The sequence below is a fragment of the Ochlerotatus camptorhynchus genome, unplaced genomic scaffold (assembly GCF_037179485.1).
Source record: "Ochlerotatus camptorhynchus isolate MF236.1 unplaced genomic scaffold, CSIRO-AGI_Acam_v1.1 ptg000457l, whole genome shotgun sequence".
Taxonomy (NCBI): domain Eukaryota; kingdom Metazoa; phylum Arthropoda; class Insecta; order Diptera; family Culicidae; genus Ochlerotatus; species Ochlerotatus camptorhynchus.
In genome coordinates this window covers 2,219,736-2,243,634 of record NW_027040943.1, presented here as the reverse complement: position 1 = coordinate 2,243,634, position 23,899 = coordinate 2,219,736, and the positions used below count along the sequence as shown (strand labels likewise).

The window sequence follows — 23,899 nt, the reverse complement described above, 5'->3', positions numbered from 1 at the left end:
CAATTTCTGTCAGAGGGGGAGATTTCGTTTTACACTTGCGAAAATATTCTGAATTTTTTTTTATCCAATTCGTAATTATTGCATGCTTTGCACCATAAAGACAAGTTTAAAAAATTTGTATTTACCCCAAAAATTTTGATTTTTTTAAAGTATTCCATTCGATTACCTATCGCTTGAAGTGGATAATTTCATTTGATGACATAAAAGCTTCTTATTATTTAAAAATCTGGGAAACCGCGTAAGAACTGACCAACCGAGATTAAAAATTTCACATACCGTAAAACGGAGTGAAGTTGATTACAACTCCATTAAATTTTCGATTCTAAACAAGCCTTTTCACAATACTATTTTTAGATAATTTGTTCAGTATTTCAATAAGTAGTTTATGAAAGATTCCGTATCATAACAATGATTTATGAGAAAAATTGATGATAATTTCCTATATTTACGCATATTTTTAACAATTTCGCAATGAAGTATGCAGGTTTTACGTAAAACACTTTTTTTTTGTAAAATTTAAACACCAGATTCTTCTTTAGAGAACACAAATCAAGTATAAATGCTTACTTCTGAATATTGCATTGCATAAAAATCTGCAAGATCATCTTCACCCCAGAACTGAAAATTTGCGTTTTTAATAAAATTTTAAATCTTAAACAAGCAACTTTAAAATAAAATTCTTACAATAGACTAGCACTTGCTAGTACAGGTTTAAGAGCGATTTGTTTGTGTACCAAACGCAGTGTTGGAAAAGTTCGCGATATTTCACGAAGTTCACCAAGGGAAAAGTTCGCGAGTCATAGTGAGTTTTCGCGAACTTTTCCATCACTGCCCAAACGTATCCCTGGAAAAATATTCAGGTTTATCGGTAATAAGTGACTCTCCGTTTTATGGTACTTAAACATTTTCAAATGTTTGGATTCTGATAGCTACGATAAATGATTGGAAAAAAAAAAAAATTAAAAACGTACCGCCTAAAAACCGGGTCTAATGACATATGAAAATTTATGGCCCACGCGCTGATGCATGCGGCTTAAAAACGTTGGGAAGGCCTGAATTAGGTGGTTCTGTTTCACGGGTTTGAAAAATCCTGGCATTTGGGATTATATTTTTCAAAATCCCGTCAAATCTTGGGATCCCGGGAAAAATTAAGATGCTTGAAGCTTTAGAATAAGTATGACTAGACTAAACAAAAATTGAACATGTTTCTGTCTTAGAATCCAGTTTTTTTTTAAATAAGATTTTAAACAGCAATATTGATTTTTGCTGTTTTGCGGAGAGAAATGATGTAATTTCATAGCAAATTTTCGAGGAAAGAAAGAAAGTCTCTTACAAACGGTCAACGTTGGCTTCATACCAGTTTATACGATTGTTAAACCATGAAGCCTCCAATAAACTCATAGAGAGAAAGCTCTTTTTGAATGAACTTCATCTATGGTTTATATTTAGCTACTCCCAGCAGTTCGTTGGATAACTCGTCTTTGGAAAAGTGATGTGCTTCTTGTCCATTTTAGCAGCTGTTTATCGTTTTTATTTATCGGAAGTCAATGATGACATTTTTTTGTGAACTAGAACCAGCCGACTGTTCCATCGTTCTAGCCAATCCATCCATTGTTAAGTATCAGGCAACTCAACAGAACTTGATTTATTGTTGTTATAAAGAAATATCGTAAGTGAAACCGATTTAATTTAAAAGTGCGTCTTTAGATTATTGACTTCAAGACCATAATATAAAAATTAGATGAATTTGGTTGGACTTCTGTTTTTACAAAAAAAAAAAAAACTCATGCCATCCACGCTTATTGCGCCGTCAATCATTGTAGATCGATAAATCGCGCTAGGATCTTGTTTTTGTGTGCTATACCACCTAGTATTTGTTGCGTTCAATGTTATAAATTCTCAAATTTCAGGAAATCCCGAGACTTTTGCAAAAATACCAGGATTTGGGATTTATCTGATAATGGATAATTGCAGGATTTATTATTTATTATTTAATTGTGATTTTTGTGTTTCCAAGCAATCTTTTAGCTTTATTTACATAACTTGGCATTTCTAATCACATTTAGGTGATGTTTTTGGGCGATTTGAAAATAAATTTGGTAAATTAGGGCCATTTTGGAACTTTTGGGACGTTTAAAATACCTATTTATCGTTTTTCTGGTTATTTGGCATTCATGATTGTTTTGGGGGTTTGCAGACTGTTTCGGCGTTTCAAATCTTTATTAGCGTATTATAAGTCGGTCTTATATTTCTCCTGTTTGTGAATATTGGTGTCCGTTGATTGTAATTTCAAGATGAACTGGATTTTAAGCTTCACTAAGTTTTGCATATAGGATTCCTGCGAGAGATCAACCGGGAAGAACGCAATATGACATTATGAGAGTCCCTATTCACTCTGACCCACTCGTGACATTATTTATTTATTTATCACCGTCTTCGACTAGTATAATAGACTGAACTATTTTACTTATAAACTAGAAATTACTACTAAAACTATTTCTAAAAACGTTTTTAGTCAAATTAAAATCGAATTCGTCACAGACAACATTGAACAAGCGAAGATACGATTAAAAAGGGTTGTTGTAGCCGTAGTTTGTTCTGTGGTATGGGACTGCTGTTAAAGTTGAGCTCCGAAACCGTCGAAGAGGAATGTTAAGCGGGATCTGTGCGAGAAGTTCAGGGCAATCGATAGATCCTCCAATGACATCGAAAATAAATAGCCGCTGCATCGTTACTCGTCTGACAGATAGTGGTTCCAATCCTATGAGCTTGCATTGGTCAGAATAAGGAGGAAGATTGGTCGGATCGTTCCAAGGAAGTTGTCTCAGTGCAAACCGTAAGAACCTTTTCTGAACCCGTTCAATCGTGAGAACATGAGCTACATAATAAGGGGACCAAATCGGAGCAGCGTACTCCAGAATGCTACGAACCAACGAGCAATAGAGAGTTTTTAAAGCATGGATCGCACAAGTACGGATATATCCACTCTGTAATCCAATCTGGAAAACCTATGTGCTTCAGTTTTTCCACGGCTAGAATGTGCGGTACAGTGTCGAAGGCTTTCGCAAAGTCAACATACACCGCGTCAACTTGCCGCATCTCTTCTACTTCGCGGGACAGTGCGGTGACGTAACATATGAGGTTCTTTGTTGTAGAACGATGCACCATCAAAACTGTATTGGGGGTCCTAAACCTGCATCCCCAGTTCAGCGAATCGCATCAACACCTTTTTACAGTGCGTTGCCCACATTTTGTAGAATTGCAGATCGTTTGTGGAATCTACTTTTTTAGACTCCATCGGATAGCTGTCGGTGATCAACTTGGATGCACGCAAGATGGCATTATGAGTCACTGTTGGCACTCGATTAAAACCATATTGCTTCCTGCCTCAAACGTCGTCACAATCCTGTGGTGTCGCAGTAGAAACGGGGTCCCTTCTGGCAAATGTTGGGGGGTTCGTGAGCATTCCTGACATTGCTGAAAATTATGATAGCATCAGATTGCGGGGTTATCAGTGTAATAGGATGCTTTGTTGATTGTTCATTAACTCTTGTTCGCTTGTAATACTTATGAATATTTTAGGTGGACAAAAAGGGGAACTAAAAGGCGAGACACCTGAGCTTATCCACATTTATATCGCTGTGAAGCATTTGTAAACTCTTGAGGGAATTTATATCTGTAACTGTAACCAGTTAGATTTTGTTTGCTAACCTGGTTAAAATGTCATATTTAACTATCTTTAAGATAAATCGTCCAGCTCAAACCTTTCTAGGGGTAAGAGGTGGGGCCATCATCATCATCTCCAGACAAGTATGCGTGTATTTGTGATCTTTCCAGCACTGTCAATTTTAGTTTGAGTTTAAGAACTATTCGTACTGTATTGAATCTTGGTGTACGTAATTGTCCTGCGTCCTATGTCCCAGCCTCATCATAATCAACTTAAAATCTATCCTAGAGCCCTGAGCTTTAAGTGTGATTTTGGTGTATGTTAATAGTTATTGCACTTCTTTAAAATAGTTTAACTTCACTCTAAGGGTGCTAGATCTGTACGCCTTACATCAGTGGCGGCGGCGTAGAATCCATTTTCGCCTCGGCGGCGGCGGTGTAGTAGCGTGACGCCGTTGGCTTTATTCAGCGGCGGTGGTGGCGGCAGCGGCGGCGTGCATCGGCTTGTCATTTCCAGGAAAATTTACCATCTCTAGTTGATTGATTTTTTGTTTCGTTCATGAAACTATGTACTCAACCCGACACAATTAAATTAAATTCGTAGAACCTTCATTTCTTTTTGTCTGATAGAAAAAAAAAAATCCCCTGTATTAAAATTTAAGTCCGAATCTATTTACTTTCCCGAGAGAACACATTTTATCGTGGTTAAGAGACGTGTGTGTGAGAAAATTTGCGAAAAAATCTAAGGGCACCGGTGGGATACGAACCCACAATTCCCATTCAGTACATGGGTGCATTGCCAATTATACAACGGCGGACCTATGGTCTACGGATGTGTTTGGCTAATCCCACCGGTGCCCTTAGATTTTTTCGCAAATTTTCTCACACACACGTCTCTTACCGATGATATGTGCTTGCCTCTCAGTATGTTCAAACTTTCCTATAAACAATTAAATTGACTGCAAAGTCGCTAAACCGTAAATCAAAAAGTAAAAAAAAGTAATTGATATTCATCAACTACGGCCCGGTGGTCGGAGGTGAGGCCGGCAGCTCAAAATGTTATAGTCATACTGTACTGGACATATTTCAGCATGCAAGATGTACAACAAAAATGAGCTGTGTTTGTTCACATCGACTGATACTGAGTGGTTGCGGTACAAGCACATATCGTCGATAATAGACGATTGTTGTGTATCAGAGAACGCTTGCGCAAAAAGTCTACGGTGTGGAACGGATTCGAAACTCAAATGTCATTAGTCAAATACATCCGTAGACCATAGGTCCACCGTTGATAATTGGCAATGCACCCGTGTACTGAATGGGAATTGTGGGTTCGAATCCCACCGGTGCCCTTAGATTTTTTCGCAAATGTTCTCACACACACGTCTCTTACCGATGATATATGCTTACCTCTCAGTATGTTCAAACTTTCCTATAAACAATTAAAATTGACTGCAAAGTCGCATAATTATACCGATGGCATATTAAAAATTACCACGACAGCGCGCTGACTCAAAATAGTTGTGGCCAATGTGGTCCTGAGCACTCAATGTGACTGTCAATGAACTTGATTTTGGATTCGCATGTGATTTGATGTATCGCATGGTTGGTATATCCAAAGTCAGAAATTGGCCACTTCCATTGGGCTAACCGGAACATGTCCGGATGTGGCCAATATGGTATGGTGGCTATATTTAATAAACATCATGTGATCATGTGATGAAATGTGGCACATGGAGAATTGTTTTAAATTATCGGATAGATTTGGCCCGAAGATTCTCAGAATGCTATTAAATTTCACCCACAGGTATAGTTTATAATCATATTAGTGAAATATATTTTGTAAATATTCCGGAAAACTTTAGTCGAAATTTAAGGATTGTTTCCCTCCATCGTCAACATTTTCGTAGGAAACATTTTTCAGATTATAATTTATAAGGACTGCTGAGATAATTTCCTTATCATTTTACTATACACATTTGATCTACGCTGCTTGCTTTATGAGTTTTCAAAATTCGTGATGTTGGGAAAATCAGAAAACTTCTTCTGAAGCTTTCCGGAAAAGTTTACCACTCTAATTCTTTTGAATTTTAGTTTCATTCATATGACCATATCATCTATTTGTGGCCGAAATTACATAGCATTCTGGTAACCTTCGGCCCATTTTGTTCGATGTTACAAAAAATCATGACAGACAATGTGCAGTCTTCATCACCCGGGTACAGGGAACTTGCAAAACAAGAGCAAAATTATATAACATTTTACTATCAATATATTATTATTTTATTGTTGAGCTGTGCGCTAAAACAAGTTTATTGCTTACTCGGCTATCACAAAATAATTTGCTAGTGTTATGATATTTTTGATAGCAGAATAAGCTATTAAAATGTATTTTTTTGAGTGCCCCTCCACTTTTTCCACACCAAAAAGCTCCACGCTAAGCCCCTTGGTAGTGAACACTCAAAACTCAACCATAAGCAATACTACATGACACAAAAATTTGAAGAAAAATGGTTGAGAATTAGATATAAGATTTTAAATCAAAAAAACCCAACAGTTTAAACAATGTATGTGCTTCTAGTGTATTTATTATCCTTTGATAGAAGCACACCTGAATTAAATTAAATCCAATTACATACAATAGAATTTTCGATATGATAACCAAAAAAAAAAAATTAAAAGCCTAATGATTAACCGAAAACATATACAACATATATTGAAAAAAATAATTACTTGCACAATTCGCTCTTTCAAGAACATTAAGTCTATGTTTTGAAAGACAAAATATTTGTAATTTCTTGAAGATCTCTTGGTAGGTTACTAAATTTGGTAGGAACTATAAAAGAAATCCGTTTTTGATCGAAGCTGCACCGATAAAAACTTGAATTTTAATAGTGATGTAAACAATCATTAACTTAAACTTGTATTACATTTCACGCAAACGAGCAACTTGTAAACAATGTTGTTTGCAACAATGGGCTTTTGTATACAATATTTACTAAATTGCATGAAATATGTCAGAACTTTACATATATAATGTAAACTTATATGATATGTGACGCTCCATTTATGTGCATCATACTGAACAGAAAATTACACTACTTTTTCGAACTGTGTGGAGTGTGCACGGGATCTTGAAACATGGTAAATTTTCATGGTATTGTTTATCCGGGATACCTAATTAATTTGTGTACCACAGCTTTCATGTTAAACTGATTCATTTAGAAGACTGTATTTTCAATTTGACGATAAACTAGTGCAAATTGATGCACATATGACTATTATTTGTTAATCTGGAACTTGATATATTTATTTATTTTATACCATTCTTATAGAGGAACCTTAAAAGTGAATAATTTAAAATTTTGGTCATTGAATTATTTTCAAACTTTTGCATCTTGTTTCTAATCCTATTGCCTTACTTTTGTCGAAAAAAAGAACTCCGAAGTTCATGCAAGGTCGATAATATTTGTGTTCCAATACCCAAATTTTCAGCATATATTTCTAGATAAATATTTCAAAATGTCCTACCTGCATTGATCGATTCTCTTAATCGACTTTCTCTTTCGTTAATAGCTAAGCTGCAAAACCTTTCCTTGTTGTATTTGACGTTTTGAACGCTAGATAAGAACTTTATATATCAAACTATGTGGTAAAAATAGCGTGAACTCTGTTTGCATAGCAGTGGTTATCAAAAGAGAAAGTCGATGAAGAGAATCGATCAAAGCAGATAGGACCTTTGAAATGTTCATCGAGAGTTGTCCCATTCGTTAAAACAGCAAACTGGCAAAAACGCTGTTGAAGATAAGTAGTTTTGATATTTTTCGCGACATTCTCTGAACAAAGTAGGACATTTTTCGTGTAAATTGTAATGTGACAATCGATTTCATTGCATAACTCATTTTCGCCAAAAATGCTGATAGGAATTTTATGCCGCACAGGGCAGTTTAGCAGTTGAAAATGTTTCTTTTTACCCCATATTTCCCTACTGCATTTTATTTTTTCTGCAAAAACCGAATAACGTTGACGTTTAAAAAATTTGAACCTTTCATTGGAAAAAAAATGGCGCAGGTGTTTTTTTCAAATGATTACAGAAGTGCAATTTGTTTTCTTTGTTATACTACCGCTCATCGCAAGTCGGTTCCATTTTCGTTTTTTTCAAAACTGAATTTTTCAATGGAAGTGTTAGCCATATATTCATTATACTGCATGAACTCAATAACTGTGTTCGCGAAAAGTTTGGAAAAACATGCTTCTTATACAATGGTACGAAGCAAACATAAGACGCTTTTTTTTCGGCTTTCTGATTTGGTATATGGGACTGACTCGCCCCTTCTGAGACGTCGAAAAAAATTTCAACCGGGAAAATTTCTAAACCGGACCGGGAATCGAACACAACTGTCTCCAGCATGGTCTTGCTTTATAGATGCGTCTTTACCTACTGAGCCAAGGGACTGAAGGGAGCCCCCTGATTAATGTGTACTATTGTAAACATTGTATGCAGTCTACTTTGTTTGACGAAATAAATACATAAATACATGAATAAATAATGTAAAATGTTATTCACCAAGGTTCTGTGAAATTAGTGCAAGAAAAGTTTGATCCAGGGCTGACAAAATCTGGAAAGCACACGTTATTTTTGAAGGTAACTTTTTTTTAAAGTGAATGCGCCTAATAAATATATCCGTTACAATGCGTTACGTTATTTGTGCACGAAGCCTAAAAAAAGTCGCCATTATACATAGAGTGAAGCTGTGTTGTAGCTTATAAACTAACGCATGGGAAAAAAATCTAAATTTTACTGGTGATATAAAAATCTATGCATGCAAAAATTGATGAATATAAACCTTATTTTCATGTAAACCAGCAACTTGCAAGAAATGTTGCTTACAAAAATGGACATGACATGTCTCATAAATTTACACTATCTATAATTTAATCTTGTGTCCTTATATCAACTGATTTCAATACCATTTGTTTGTCAGTTTCGTTTTTTGTAAAACATTATTTCCATAATTACGTTTATAAGCGACAAATTTACCCTCGGTACTATGCAACAATTTAGTGGAATTTAAATTTATTGAATTACAGCGTTCGCTATTTGATGGATTTTAACCCGTTAACACCCAAGTCGTTTTTGGCCTCCGGACAATGCGAGATTTTTCCAGGAATTACCCAAGGATTATTCTCACTCTATTTGCAAACAAAATGTTTAGGATATTCCAAGGATCATTCTATTTATTTATTATATGTTATCAACAGACAAGGTGTCCAAACGATACGAAGTTATCTTAAAACTAACAAAAAATGTATTTTAAGAGAATCGCGTGACATGTCAAAATCAAACACTGAGGAGACTCGATTGAACGTCCCGAGGGCGATAAGCCGTTAGTTCTTTTGAGTGGAATCCTGAGAAGAGAGTTGCCTCGGGGCACACGGGAGCGAGCTTGAACATTAATGTTGCCGAGCAGGACAGGGCAATTTATACGGTCGGTTAGAATATCAGCGATGACAAGTGTCTTAGCCACCTCACGTCGTGTTTTTAAGGAGTCCAGCTGGATCATGAGGCAACGGCTCTCGTAGCTCGGTAGATTAAAGGGATCCCTCTAAGGCAATCTTCGAAGGGCGTATCTGATAAAACGCCGCTGTACCGACTCGATTCGTTCAACACCATTTTGGAACTGAGGGTTCCAAACTGGAGAAGGATATTCCAATGTCGTTCGTACCAGGGAGCAATATAGTGATTTCAGGTAGTATACATCTTGGAACTTGCTACCCGAAAAATGAAGCCAAGGTTTCGTGACTATGTAAGACAAATGCAACGTGAGTTTTTTTTTTGTCAAGAATCACATAAAAAATAGCCGAAGTTTAACTGGGTCGTCTTTCTCGAAAATATGACTACAGTACATTTACTGGGGTTTAAGAGCATGCAATTCATCTCACACCACCGTCTAGTGATATTGAAAACATAAATTATGTTCCCAATTTCTGTTAAGACATGATGTAAGAAAAAAATGCTCATCTATAAATAGATCACTGAGGGTTAATGGGTTATAATGAAAAAAACATAAAAGACCAACACAAATGAGATTCAGTTTATCTACCATAATTCTGCAACATCAAAATATAATAGGTGTTAGTCGCACTTTGAAGCATTTTAAACCGTTTTTTTAATGAAATGCATTTTATTCAACGAAATTTCGCATCGCTTACCGTAAATAAGCATTATTCAATAACCGAAAATTAATTGTACATGATCGGATCCTAATTTTGAATGGGATAGGAGTTGAATTTTGATTTTTTTTTTCAATTGAATCTTCAATTAAGGATACTGAATGTCACGTATTTTCATATCTTTGAATATTTAATGGAATGTATAATAATTTTGTAAATATTACTGAATTGTGCAACAAAAACTATTTCGTAGTCCTACGTCAATAATGCGGTCGTACGTAGATTGGAAAGTTTCAGGTTGTGGCTTCTATTCTATTCTACTTGACAAAATAAATTTCAATCTGTCAATATATGTTAGATCATATAGAAGGGGTGTTCCTGGTGTTTAATCATTTTTTACCACACATTATTTAATGTTTCTACCTAAAAAGTACAATTTGTTTTTAATATTGTATAAATGATCTCCGTTTTCTGAGCACATTTTTTTACACTCCCAATTGTTTGCTTTTCATCCCGAGTTTTAAACCGAGAATGAAAGGAAAATAATAGCTACGTACATACCTATCATATTGTTAGCTCTCCCCATAATGAAATACCTGCCTAAAATGTTTGTTGAGACATTATTTTTTTCTAATTACTCTTCTGGTCAAAACAGCGTTACCGTAGAAAAAAAAAAAATATTTTCAACCTACCAAATCCCACTTCAACGCAAGAATCATTCATAATCGTATGTCTTTATGATCCCAAAACATATAAATAAACAAGCAATCAAGTCTGCAAACAGCTACAACTATTAATCTTAGATATAATTACCAGCGAGTAACATTGAAAAGTTACCGAATGATCCACCGGAGGACCGATTCAGATAGTCGGGTGTACTTTTTATATCGATCATAATTCTGCTGCTGTCGTCGATACTATTTTCTCGTGGCTTTCCAGTTTTCAAACGAATTTTGAAGGCTTTTTCTTCGAACCGTGCCGTTTCTAGGCCGACCGTTCCGCTGTGGTCAAATCCACCGTCGGTTCTTCCAAACTTTGCCAGCGTACTTCCGTTACACTTATCTATATCACTCGTTCCGTATCACGTTCAGAATCAGGACATTGCATATTCCAATTGTTCGTCCTCACTCTTTCGCCAAAGTACTTCCGACGTATTTCACTTTCACTTGCCGTGAGGCGACCACGGTCGAATCGATCAATAGCTGTGACCCGCGCGCGTTTCTTCGAGAGGAAAAACAATCGAAATTATTCACTCCTTTTCCGCGTCCGGTATCCTCCGTCCCTCTGAGCCAAGAAGCTGTCACACTCTCTATTCACGACACAACTGTTGACAAAAACGCGTGGAATACAATCAATTTTGTCGGTAATTTTTCTTCACTCACTCGCTCTTTCTGTTGCTCATACCTACTCCCAAAGGTCTCGATATTGTTAGCGCACCGGTTGATAGCAGACATAAAAATACCTCCACACAAGCACGTCCTTACCGCTTGCCTTTAGGGCTCCCTTGGGTCTTTCAGTTTGGCTGGCTGGTGGCCACAAAAAAAAAGGAATTATTTATTTAGGGGGCTGCCGTCCGTGCTGCTGTGAGAAGGTCTCTTCTGGTTTACTCAGTTCCGAAAACAATAGACCACAGCAAGCGGTGTCGCCAATGTGTGCGGTGATGACTATGGCGACAAAAAAGGTCACGAAAAGTGTGTATATCGGAAGAGGAAAAGGAACGGGAAAAGTGACGATCGGAACCGGTTAACGTTACCGGACACCTCTATTTCCGGGCACTGTTATTCATCCACACTGGGCCAGCAAGCACACAACACAAATCTCGCTTTCTGTCTCACTCTCGGCGGGCTCAGCAAGTGTTGTGCCTCCTGTTTCTGGATGGGGGGTTTGGCCTCAACAGACGACCTGTTCCTGTTGCAATGGCGCTTGCCGTTGTGATAATGTCTGTATTGGTGCTCCAAGGTACGTGAGACAGTGGCGTCTGCGATGGGAGTCGGACGGATACAGGAGGACCACACAGACACACTCAGTGCTCGCCACAGGAATGATAGCGCGACTACACGTACATCCGGGGTCTTTTCACCACACACTGCGCCAGCTGTTTCTGGTTGCACAATAGGAAGCGGTACCACTACAAGCCTCCCTGGACAAAGGCTACTACGATGTAGATTTTTTCAACGACTCCTTTTTTCTCCTGCTGGTCAGTGGTTGCAAGAGCCGATATCGTTTCTACATTTGCATAAAAACCAGTTGAGCGTGAATTCCAACTTTTGAGCTATATCCGGTGATTGAAAAACTATTAAATCGTATCCGGAACACGATTCTTTCCGTCCGGGAAAACAACGGTGGTTTCCACTAGCGTTATGTAACGATCTTTCCTTCTCTAAACAATGGTAAAAATATTGCTGTCGATAACCCGATCTATCCGAAACTTCCTGGCTTGTGTTTTCTGTTGGAAACTTGAGCGAGTTCTGCTGTCGAATGTGTGCGACGTGCCGTAACGCGCGGAGACAACTAAATGCGTTCCATGTGTGTGATAAAACAAAAATCCTTATCCGCTGTTTCCCTTCATCGGTATAATCGACAATCGGATCTCGGAAAAGCACGGCACCCGAAAACAAAAACAACAACATACATCGACACTCCGAGACACCACCGACAGAAACTATCCGCTTCACATTTTAATTTCTTTCTTTTTTTTTCGAGGGAAATGTTTTACAGCAAGGATAATTGAGCCGACTATAATACCGATTTGGGTGAGTACGGATGCATGGCTGTGTGCGTGAGGGAGAGTGAGAGCGAGAGGAAACATGAGAGTGAGAGTTCATCCTAGCAATCCACAATGTGCAGCACCAGTGAAGTGTAAGTGTACGCGTGACTCACCGAAGGCGGAGCTATAAATTTTCCCTAGCAACCACCAATCGCACCGGTCATGTGGGGGTATATGTGTGTCCGGATCGCAGTGTGCCGTGCGTTCTTGGGGGAGGGTGAGAGCATAGATAATGTGCATACTTGTGTTACTTTTGCTGCGTTCTTCGGAACAAGGATGCGGTTAGGGGTATGGGCAGGAAGAGTGCAGTGGTTGAGTTTTCCGAACTTGGCACGAGCACGAGCTGAAGAATTGCGCGGAAAAGAGACGGATCCTAGAACCACTTCCTTTTTCCTTCCTTTTCCTTTTTCCTTTCACATCAAGGATATTTGTCATTACACACCCTCGTCACTGTTAGAGAGTTTTTGTCGGTTGGTTTGAACGTGGATATGCGCAACAGAGTGTTTTTATTATTGCTAGGCAGACAGATACGAAAGCACCGGGTGTGAGTAGGAGGCGAGGAAAAGTTATATTTTATCTAAAATACAAGAAATGGTTACTAATTCAATATAGGGTTGGGATGTCTCGCTGGTCACGCTGTTGTGGAGTCTTTGCCATGGGGCAGCTTGATGTCGACTGAGGCCCGAATCCTTGCGGCGAATAACTTTTATATGAGTTGTAGAGGGTTTGGCATTCTGGAGAAGTGTAATAGGCACGGTGTTTGGCAGAGCGTTTTGTTGGCATGCAGAATAGCTAACATGAATTTCGGCTCAACGTTCTCCGCATAGCTGGACGACATTGCCACCACCGGGGTGGAGTGGAGGAAAATTGAATTTTCCGTTCTTCAGTAAGCCTGTCTGAACTTGAGAGGAAATAGTAAATTAGTTTATTTGGCTTCTTGATGCCAACATGTCTGGATAAACGGATTACCTTTCTTTTGAGGAATGGTATTGTTTTATATCAAACCGAAATGAATAAACCAACGGTTCAAATGGAGAAAAATAATGATAACCTGACGGCTTATCTGTAAGACTAGACAACAAAGGCGTTGTTATATGTAAAATAAAACCAGCGAGTGGTGGGATTGATTCCCGATTCAGGTTAGGATCTTTTCTCGTTAGAAATGTTCTGCGTTTTTTGGCAAATGAAGACTAAGTTGTGGACATTCATGATTCATTTTGGATGTAATAGTTAGCATCGCATAATAAAACGCAAGCTTTAATTTTCAGTTTGCATGAAAGAAAAGTGTTGAATCAGCGATGGATATGACTAGGGCAATCAGCATTTTGCCTTGTGAGCACAATTCAAACTGTATTAACTGCTGCTTGAACTGGTGCTCTAATTTTTAAAGATAGGGGAAATGGATGTAATGCATCCATTAGCAGATTTTTAGCGATGGCCCCAATCTTAGATCCATTGGCCAACAAATATTAGCCATTTCCCCTATTAAATGTTTTTACCTTGGGGATGAGTACTTAAGGGGGTTAGGTTTTTGATAAGTCTTTAGTGGAAATGACACTGATGAAGACTGCACATTGAAGTCGATAAGTCTAATCTATAAGTGACCTACGTTTTTGCGAATTTGCGTTTATGGAACTCAAATATGAGTCACACTCAACGGGCGTGTAATTCCCGAAAAAGTGTCCGATAGAATATGGATATTTTTTAAACGGAGATGACGAGTGGAGGTTAGAAGCAGGTGACCCCGTGATTTATGGGTCTATGGTTTCCGAAGAAGTTTCAGGAGATCAATGTTCAGAGTCATCTTGGAATTCTAGAGTTTGATGATATTATAATATTCCCTATTCAATTCCCCAGACATGTTTAAATCGTGCAGTACATTTCAGTTCACTATTATTAGCGCCTAAATACTTAGAAAACGCGTGATATTGCTAGTATCTCCAGTATGTGGGGAAAATCGAGCAATACGGACAACTCAAGAGGTCATCCAAAATGATGTCTTCCCTATTCAATTCTCCAGACATGCCTATTTGAAAAAAACGCGTGATATTTTTTCCAGTTAAGCTAATTTGTAGGGTTCCTAATTAATTAAGCTTTTTGGCTACTTGTTCCCCACTGTGCAGAGATTTGGATCATGCCATTTTTGAGAGACCGGTGAGATCATTCCATATTCATTTTGCTGGTATGTATGCAAATCCATTGATAATGCAGACATGGTTTTCTTCGTATTACCGCTGCTAACCAGAGCACATTAATTTGTTTTAAATCGTAACCAGCATACTGTTTTAATAATTTGATGCTCCTGAATCCAAAATTTGCGATCAAAAAACATGATTAAATTATTAACGCAATTGGGCGTATTTTAGTCATAGATGTCGAAAATATATTTTCGTTTTAAAATAGAGATTAAGTGATGTGATAATTTTGTTAATCAAAGCTATTAAATGATTTAAGGTAATTTTATTGTATGTTGTGATAGCTATCACCGTTAAAAAAACGAAATAATGATGCCACTGAAATTAATTATTCATATTTATACAATATCTAGGAAGATCAATGTGTCATGTTTTGGTAAAAAAATTAAAGTTTTTCAACGAGTTTTCATCTTCACCGCTATACACGATATTCAGTTCTTGTCGAAATATCCTGATATTTTGCATTTGAGGCTTAAATTTATCAGCGATTCATGAAAAATGATTTCACTTACGACCGGCTTCGCCCACTGCGCAGTGGGAATTGGATTAAAGACACAATCTTACATACACACACATTTATCCGGTATGAGCAACCCAAAAAGATAGCTCCTTTTTTTTTATTTTCCCATGGTGCCAATCAAGAAAACCTCAGAAAATTAAATCTCTAAACCATGTACTATCGAGATTCTGGTAGTATAGTCTGCTCGTTAACGATTTTTGTAAAAAATAATAATAATAAATTTTATCTCACTTTTCTCTAAATTGAATAGATCTTTTTCTAAGTTTGATAATGTTTTAGAAATCTTATTTTATAAGCTTCCAAATTACTTATGAGTGGTTATACTTGAATATATGGAAATGGATGTAATGTCGGCCTAAATGTTCCTAATTTGGGCCCATACATAAATTCAGCAATCGACTATATTTGAAATAGCGACCAAAATATCCATTAGTACCGTCCCAATGACGCGTTCATCCTGATAAAATTGATTAATAGTAGATTTTTAGCGATGGGCCCAATCTTAGATGCATTGACCAACATTAGAGCCATATCTCCTATATATTTTTTTGAATTTAATTGTTTTTAGTCAAATGCACTATACAATACAACAATATTACGCTTTACATTAAGGACAACCATTTCGATTATCCTTAGGATGCCTAGAAATGGTTAAAATAAAATGTGGGTCGCTTCCATGAGCTACCGAGCTTGCGGTTACTTGAAATACATGGAAGGGGGTCATTTTTTTTTTATTTACGTCGACTATTCGACCCCTTTGTACTCGACATAATATTTTTTTCAAAAATATTCCTTCACCGTTTAAAACAAAAATGTCAACGATTGTATGACAAAAGGTCGAAACGACAAAAGGTCTTATGATGAGTAAGGGGACAAAAGGTCAAATGAACAAAAAGTCGAATGATGAAAAAGTGGATAATAAATCGAATATACAAATGGTTGAATGGACGAAAGATCGAATGGACAAAAGTTTGAATGGACAAAAGGTCTAATGATGAAAAGGGGAACAAAAGGCCGAATGGACTAAAGGTAGAATGATAAGAAGGGGGACAAAAGGTCTAATGGCCAAATGTCAAATTATACAAAGAGGGACAAATGATTGAACGATTCAAAGAGGAACAAAATAAATTGGTCGGCTGGCAAAAAGTATAACGGCAAAACGTCAAATGGAGTGAATATCTGATGATTCAAAGAAGGACCAAAGGTTGAATGATGAGAAGGAGAACAAAACGTCGAATGATGAGAAAGGAAACAAAAGGTCAAATGAACGAAAGGTTGAATGATTCAAAGAGGGACAAAAGGTCGAATGGTGGTCATTTGCACACTTGGCCAGTAGAAAGAAAACTTTCCAGGCTTAAGACACCGTTACGTTGAATATTAAAGGATTAATCATCAAAATCGATACATTTTTTGGTTATATGAAAGAACGATAAATGATTGGAGGATGTTAGTGGAGCCCGCATGGACCGAGGATGCGATATATCGAGCTGTGGTACAATGCAAGAAAATGGAGAAAGAAAAATGTATTGTGTTTTACCCAAGTAACCAACAAGCCCGCAAATTCGCCTTTTTGCAATGTAAGGCTAATATGCTTCTAATATAAAGCATAGCATGCCCTATGTTAGCCGTGTATCGTGGGTAGTGAGTGAAATTAATCATGTCGAAAAAAAAGGTTGCCGACTGAGGGACTCGGAACCACGAACGTTGCGATTATCAGACCTGTGATTTCTCCACTGTTCTCATTTCCTCGCATACTCGACTTCGTTCACTTTTCTGCTGGAGAGAATCGAGGCAAGTGTGTGCGTCTTTCTACCATGTTATACATACTTGCTTGTGTTGGTGAAAGCATATATAGAACACGGAATAAAAAAAGATTAAATATCATTGGATCATTCGCTGCGATGTTCGTGAACAAAGGAAATTAAACTGATATTAATTGTAATAACATTATTGGTTTGCGTGTATGGAGAGCATTAAATATCTTATGTTCGACGGCCCCGCCGTAGTGGTTAACATCCATATTTCTCACTTCAAAGTCACGAGTTCAAATCTCATCCACGGAGAAAAATTCGATGATGTGCATGATGTCAAAAGGCTCTCTTGAACATCCGGGACTCGTAAAGATCTTCAAGACACTGCTCAAGTTTTTTCAGAACTGTTGATGTGATGTTGATAATGTGCCTGTTGTCAAGAAGCTTTCTTGAACTTCACGGACTCATACAGATCTTCAGGACATTGTTCAAGGCCACATTCAGTCTGTAGAACTTGAAGATCTTAGCTCCAGAACAGTTTGGAGAGTATTGAATATCTTATTGAAACCATACGATGATGTGCATGAAGTCAACAGGCTCTCATGAACGTCACGGACTCATACAGGGTTTCAGGACATTGTTCAAGACTTCATTGAGACAGTAGAACTTCAAGATCTTAGCTTTACAATGGTTACATGTCTTGCTGTTACCATTAGATGGTGTAAATATTGTCAAAACGCTCTTTTGAACTTCATTGACTCATACAGATATTCAGGACATTATTCATGACTTCATTTGATCTGCTGAACTTTAAGATCTGAATTCAATAAGGGTTTGGAAATAATTAAATATTTTATTGGTACCATTCCATGATGTGCATGTTGTCAAGAAGCTCTCTTGAGCTTCACGGGCTCATAAAGATTTTCAGGACATTGTTCATTGAGCCTGTAGAACTTCCACATCTTTACTCCGGAAAACTTTGGAGAGCAATAAACATCTTAATGGCACCATTCTTGATGTGCATGTTATCAGGAGGCTCCCTTGAACTTCATGGACTTATAACAATTTTCAGGAGAGTGTTGTAAACTTTATTGAGTCTGTAGATCTTCAAGATCTTAGCTCAAGAATAGTTTGGAGAGCATTAAATATCTTATTGTTACCATTCCATGATGCGCATGTTATCACGAAGCTTTAAAAAGTTTAGATGATGTGTTGAATATGTCATGAACATGCATATCAAACCACATTGAGTCTATAGAACACCTAGATCGTAGCTACAGGACATTTTCGAAAACCTAGAAGCCTTTAGAATCTCATAATGATGTTTAATGATTAATTTAGGCATATAATAATACAAAAGTCCATGTAAGGCGATTCCTCATAGTGCTGCCATTCATCAGACTGTCGTCCGACATTCTTACGACGTGTCGTTCAAAAACACCTCTTCCAAAGTCCATGTCTCGTGGCCGTAGGGAACTACAGGTCTCTTCAGAGTTTTGTAGATAATAAACTTCGTGGCGCTGCGAATTATTACTGCAGTGGGACCAATTTTATTTATCTACGGATCGTAGTCCCTTGAAAAGGCCACCACCTGCATAAAAATGAGTTTTTTTTTATAAAGCTTAACTAAAGAAATTGGGTTTATAATAGTGTTTGATTTAGCAGCAGAAATCAAAATTCAGACTTAACCATGCCGGTTAGCATTGCTTCAAGGGGCTGGTTTTGTCACTCACTGTAGTAAATTTGAATCGACAAGTGAAATTAATTAGATTTGATTTGCCAGCCTATAAGCAATCAAATTCTCAATGGTTTTTCAACGCTGTAATGCTGGCGTCTGTAGTACATTCAAAATTTGTTTCTGAGATCGAGAAGGGTAAATCTTTAATATAATGGGGATTCTTCCCTTTTGTTCCATCAATAAAAATAAATGTTATTACACAATTGTGTAGATTAACAATAGTGATTCATATTTTGGTGTAACGGAGTGCAATTGTTTTGCCATCGGTCGATTAGTAGCTTATGTTAACGGTGCGTCCCTGAAACTCGGGGAAAAATAATTTGCGAGGGTAAACTTACCCTTCCCATTGTATTCACCCGTTACGTAATTGTTTCTGCTTGGGATGATCAATAATTCATAGGCATCCTTACATGAAACCTAATCAGTAAATATCGGTGCTGAGTTGAATTTCAGATCACATGATCAACCCTAGCATTTTCTCGCAACATACACTATCTTTCCGCTTCCTGACTTTGTGTGTGGTGCTGCTCGTTTGCGAACTTGATTATTATTTATGCTACCGGAGGGTGGGCACGAAGAAAAGATAGTTGTTGAATTGTTAGTCGAGTTGAGCCGTGAAAAAGGGGAGGAAAGAGATAATGATTTCAAGTGTTGTGCCGCTTCGAGAGTCCCTTCGCGTGCGTCTGACACCGATTGACTCATTGACTGGTAAGCTGCACTGGAAGTTGGTAATCGTGGGAACTCGGGCTAGAGTAAGTGTGCCAGTAATTTAGTGGACGATCGGCGTACAACAATTATATTGGTGCATTATGGAGAGGGGTGTGGACTCGAGAAGTCAATGCTGACAATTAATGCAGGGATTTGATGGGATTCTATTGACACATTGAATAGATGAGCATCAAAAATAATTCATAGTTCATTGCAATTGTTGTTATTCTTAAATATTCTTCATCTATGTTTATTTTAATGAAGTTAATGAGTCGTAGTTGAATCGATACATGCTTTTCTTATACTTTATTCGGGTGTCGAAGGGTTTGTCTGCTTCAACAGGTGGAGCTTTCCATAAAAAGTAAATTATTCTGCAGGTCTATTGTTTGGTGTGGGACAATTTATGTCTCTGATTGCACTTTGAGATCAGGTGCCCAATAATAAAAAAAAATGATTTCTAATACTCGTGATTCATGTTCCGCAATCAGTAGTAGACTATTCAACCGAGGATACTCCAGAATATCAGTTCTCTAAACTATATAGGCTTACCGTCAGTCAAGGGGTCGGTTTATGTAAAAATCAATGATACGTTCAATCTACTTTTTCAATTATATTTTTCGTATTCTTGAAGAAGATCATGAACACTTATATTCTAAGCTTTCAAATAAGGTATTGAGTAGTTTGAACTAGGGTTGGTAATACCAAGGCACTTTTACAAAACCGGTATTTTCGGTATTGACAAATTATAAAAAAAGATTGTATGAACATATGCAGCTCAATTCAACCGGATGTTGTACCAGTTCAAGCTTTGTGATTAACAAAATAATCATTCTGCGATACATTTTGCTTCCAAATTTTCTTGGCTCTGATAATGATCTCTGGAAATCAACGGATGTTGGTTGTATAACCCAAGTTTCTAACATATAGCCTTTGTTATCTTGAAATATTTCCTTTATCATTTTCGGTTCCAAAGTAATGAACTCAGATCTGATAGTATAAAGGCCATTGGTGGACCATTTATCTTCATATTTGATCTTGAATTTGTTGAAGTTTTCAAAGATCTTGTTTAAATCAGCCGCTGTTTGAAGAGTTCATTGTCGGAAAGCTTATCCGGACAATGTGATTCATGTTCTGCGTCTGTTGTGGCTCTTTTAAAGATATCAGAGGCAGGCTGTTCCATGATTATTCTCTGAAAAAAATTCCACAGTCTGCTTATGCATCGTACCCATGGACGTTGGGAAAAATATTCCAAAGGAGTCCATGAACTCCATGAGCGATTGAGCTCACTTATTGGTAAACATACAGGTCAGCAAGATGAAACCAGTGTTCCGAGATTAGGCAGACATGTACGTTGAAATCAGACCTGAAATTGATGTGTTCTGCATGTCCAAATTACTGTGCTAACCTTGTAAAAAAAAAAAAACACTTTAATTCAAAAGAATTGCTCGTGTTAAAAGAATGAAAAATCATCTTAAAATTATTATTTCTCAATATCTTTACATATTTTTGAATCCTTTTTCTCGAATATTTCAGTCATGCAGTATAAAATGTAAAAATACTCGAAGAATAATAAATCTTGATTCCTCACACTGAAAATGTATTTTCGTTATTTCTCTGAAAACCGTTTCGTAAAAATCAATATCGTACATACAACACATCTATCATAAATGGTACGAAACATTCGTTTTCCCTATCATCTGGCGCAATGTCAATATTACGCCTTATTCGTATAATATATAAATTCATCTTCGTACAATCAAACCAACAACTGCGCTTATTGTCTCCTAAAGTTCTGATTGTGTGTTGGAAATGGGATACTGGTTTGACCAATACATGCAAGCTACCATTATAAATCAAAATACTGATCACGGTGGTTTTATGTCAGAGAAAAAAAATACATGCAAGCAGCAGAAAAAGCAAACGAAATCGAATTACCGCTCCATGAGTACTTCTTATTTGCCTTTAGCCTTTCCTTTTCTCGTAGCACAGATAGAGTGATGGATAAGGTGCAGATCTGGCTAATGCAAGGTTCATGATTCGAGTCCGGTCTTCAGCCTAAAATTATATTTTTGTCATGTTTATCGCTCACAATAATGAAGTTATTTTTACCCATCCTCACTAACACACTCCACATTTTTCGGTCTCCACATCCAACACTTGTGGCCCGCTGATTGGGTGTAGCGATAGCGAGTGTGGCAGTTCTAACGAAACTAGCTTCATACAATGTTCAAATCCATTTCGTTGCAGAAAACAACGAATAAATTCGTAGAACAAACGAGCAATTTCGTTGTATAAACGAAATTTTATTTTCAGTGCATCAGGGGCCTCATAGCCTAGTCAGTTAGGGCATGGTATTACCAAGCCGGAGGTGGTGGGTTCGATTCCCGGTCCGGTCGAGGGAATTTTTCGGGGTGGAAATTTTCTCGGTTTCCCTGGGTATAGAGTATCATTGTGCCAGATTAAGCATGAACATATTTTTGGCCACCTCCGTATATGGAGATTCCCCGTAGGGGGTTGGGTACGTAGTTAATTATCTTTATAATTTATCACCAAAATAGAAACACCCACCACATAGAAAAAAAAGGAGTCGAGGAGGAGCAAGTTTTCGAGATAGCTCACGTACCAAGTATAAGATAATTACCACAAGTTAATGGAAATAGCAACCCCCTGGTCAGTTTCAGGCCAAATAGGAATAAAACATAAATTTAAAGCTTGACCTTCTTCGAAGTTTCATGCAATTTGCGTAATTGTGTGTTATGAGCAATCATCAACATTTTTGCAAAAAATTGGGCATTGCGGATTTTGTGATTTTTTTCAAAACGACGTCTTTGATATTTTTCAATAAATTGTAGCACTGAAACATCGCTTCTGATCGAAATGAAGTCTAAGACAAAGTTGTTTGTAAAAGTAAATTTATTCTGGGAAAAATATACACGGTATTTTTTTTATGTTGTTTTGAATTAAAATTAAAAAAGCGTTAGAAACTTAAATATCTTAAAAATTAAATCTTCAACATTTAGAATATGTTTTAAAATAAGCTCATGAAAAATGCAAACTTTAGCAGTTTTTAAAACCATGAACACAAAGTTTAAAACATCCAGTTTTTACCATATTTTTGAACTTCTTATCAACTTGCTTTTTATGTAATTTTTACACAGATAACGATTTAGAATGTCTCAAATATTGTTTTTTGTGTTGCAATTGCGCAAAAAAGTTTGAATTTCAAATATTTGACCAAAAGTTCTTGTTCAACGATAGGTCATGGTTTTAAATATTTCAAAAGTATACATTTTTGATAAACTATAAAAAAAATAAAACAAAAAAATTAAATAAACTGTTTGAGGTATTTCACTTTTTAACACATTTTGTATATTTTTCCCAGAAAGACTTTATTTTTTACTAAAACTTTGTCTCAGACGTCATTTCGATCAGAAGTGAATTTTTCGTGCTGCAATTTATTGAAAAAATTCTAAAACACATTTTCGATAAAAATTTCAAAATTTAAAATGGCAATTTTTCAAAATTGCGAATGGATGCACATAACACACAATTATGCTACGTTTTATGCTTCACTGTTTTTCAATTTGTATTGCGGTCTTCATCTGATGTGATGATTTTTGATTTTTTTTTTGTTGCGATCTGGATTTTTGGAAAATTTAAAAGTTAATAGGGATAAATATGTTTAAAAAAAAAAATATTAATTGTTAGAAAATAACAAATTGTTCACTATAACCTAACTTTTAACATTTTTCATCTCACTCGTATCGATCTGCAGTTCTGGACAATTTTATGCAGTATAATTTACCCAATCAAAGTATAAGTTAACCAATACGATCAAGCATCGCCAAAAAAAGTCCCATCCTTATATCCAATACCTGCGATACAGCTTCAAATCAGCTACAGCAGCAGGAACAGCAGAACTCTCGAGGGAAACTCGATTGCCGATTGGCAATATCAGCGTGGTATAATCCCTAAAAGCTCCGTAAACAGACGATTAATTTCAGCTCAGCCTCTCGAGTGTCATAGAGATAATACTTTAGGAAAACACTTCTCACCAGCAGGCGTTCCATTATTTTCGCATTATCACATTAGCTACTTCAGCTCCCTCGCCCGCTCGTATTCACTTTCATGGGAGTGCTCTCCTCGGGTCAGGATTTTACGGCAGTCAGCACATAGTCGGTTCATTTCATCCTGCGAAACCAGACGCAGATTCAAGAAGAACGAAAAAAAAAAAATGCTTGCTCATAACCGTGCGAGGGGCTCGGTACAATTTATGCTTTTGCTCTACGCTTGACATGCGACGGCAAGGTGTCGGCGAAACAAAATGAGCAAAAATGACATAACCTTGGTAATGATTTAATTAAAAAATCTCACCAAATG

The 23,899-nt window shown here is 37.0% G+C and overlaps 1 protein-coding gene across 7 annotated transcripts in view; it reads right to left on the bottom strand.

Annotated features, from left to right (window-relative positions):
- Ets65A (DNA-binding protein D-ETS-3) overlaps positions 1-23,899 on the bottom strand; it is a 184,041-nt gene that overhangs the window by 90,795 nt on the left and 69,347 nt on the right. For 2 of the 7 annotated variants that reach the window (XM_065235041.1, XM_065235043.1), the window contains exon 1: positions 10,654-12,346. The exons of 3 other annotated variants lie outside the window; for them this stretch is intronic. In XM_065235041.1, the coding sequence (XP_065091113.1) occupies positions 10,654-10,735 (82 nt within the window). In that variant the 5' untranslated portion in view covers positions 10,736-12,346. Of the gene's footprint in view, positions 1-10,653; positions 12,347-23,899 lie in introns of those variants that run through there. 2 more of the 7 variants (XM_065235042.1, XM_065235044.1) reach the window with 1 other exon arrangement.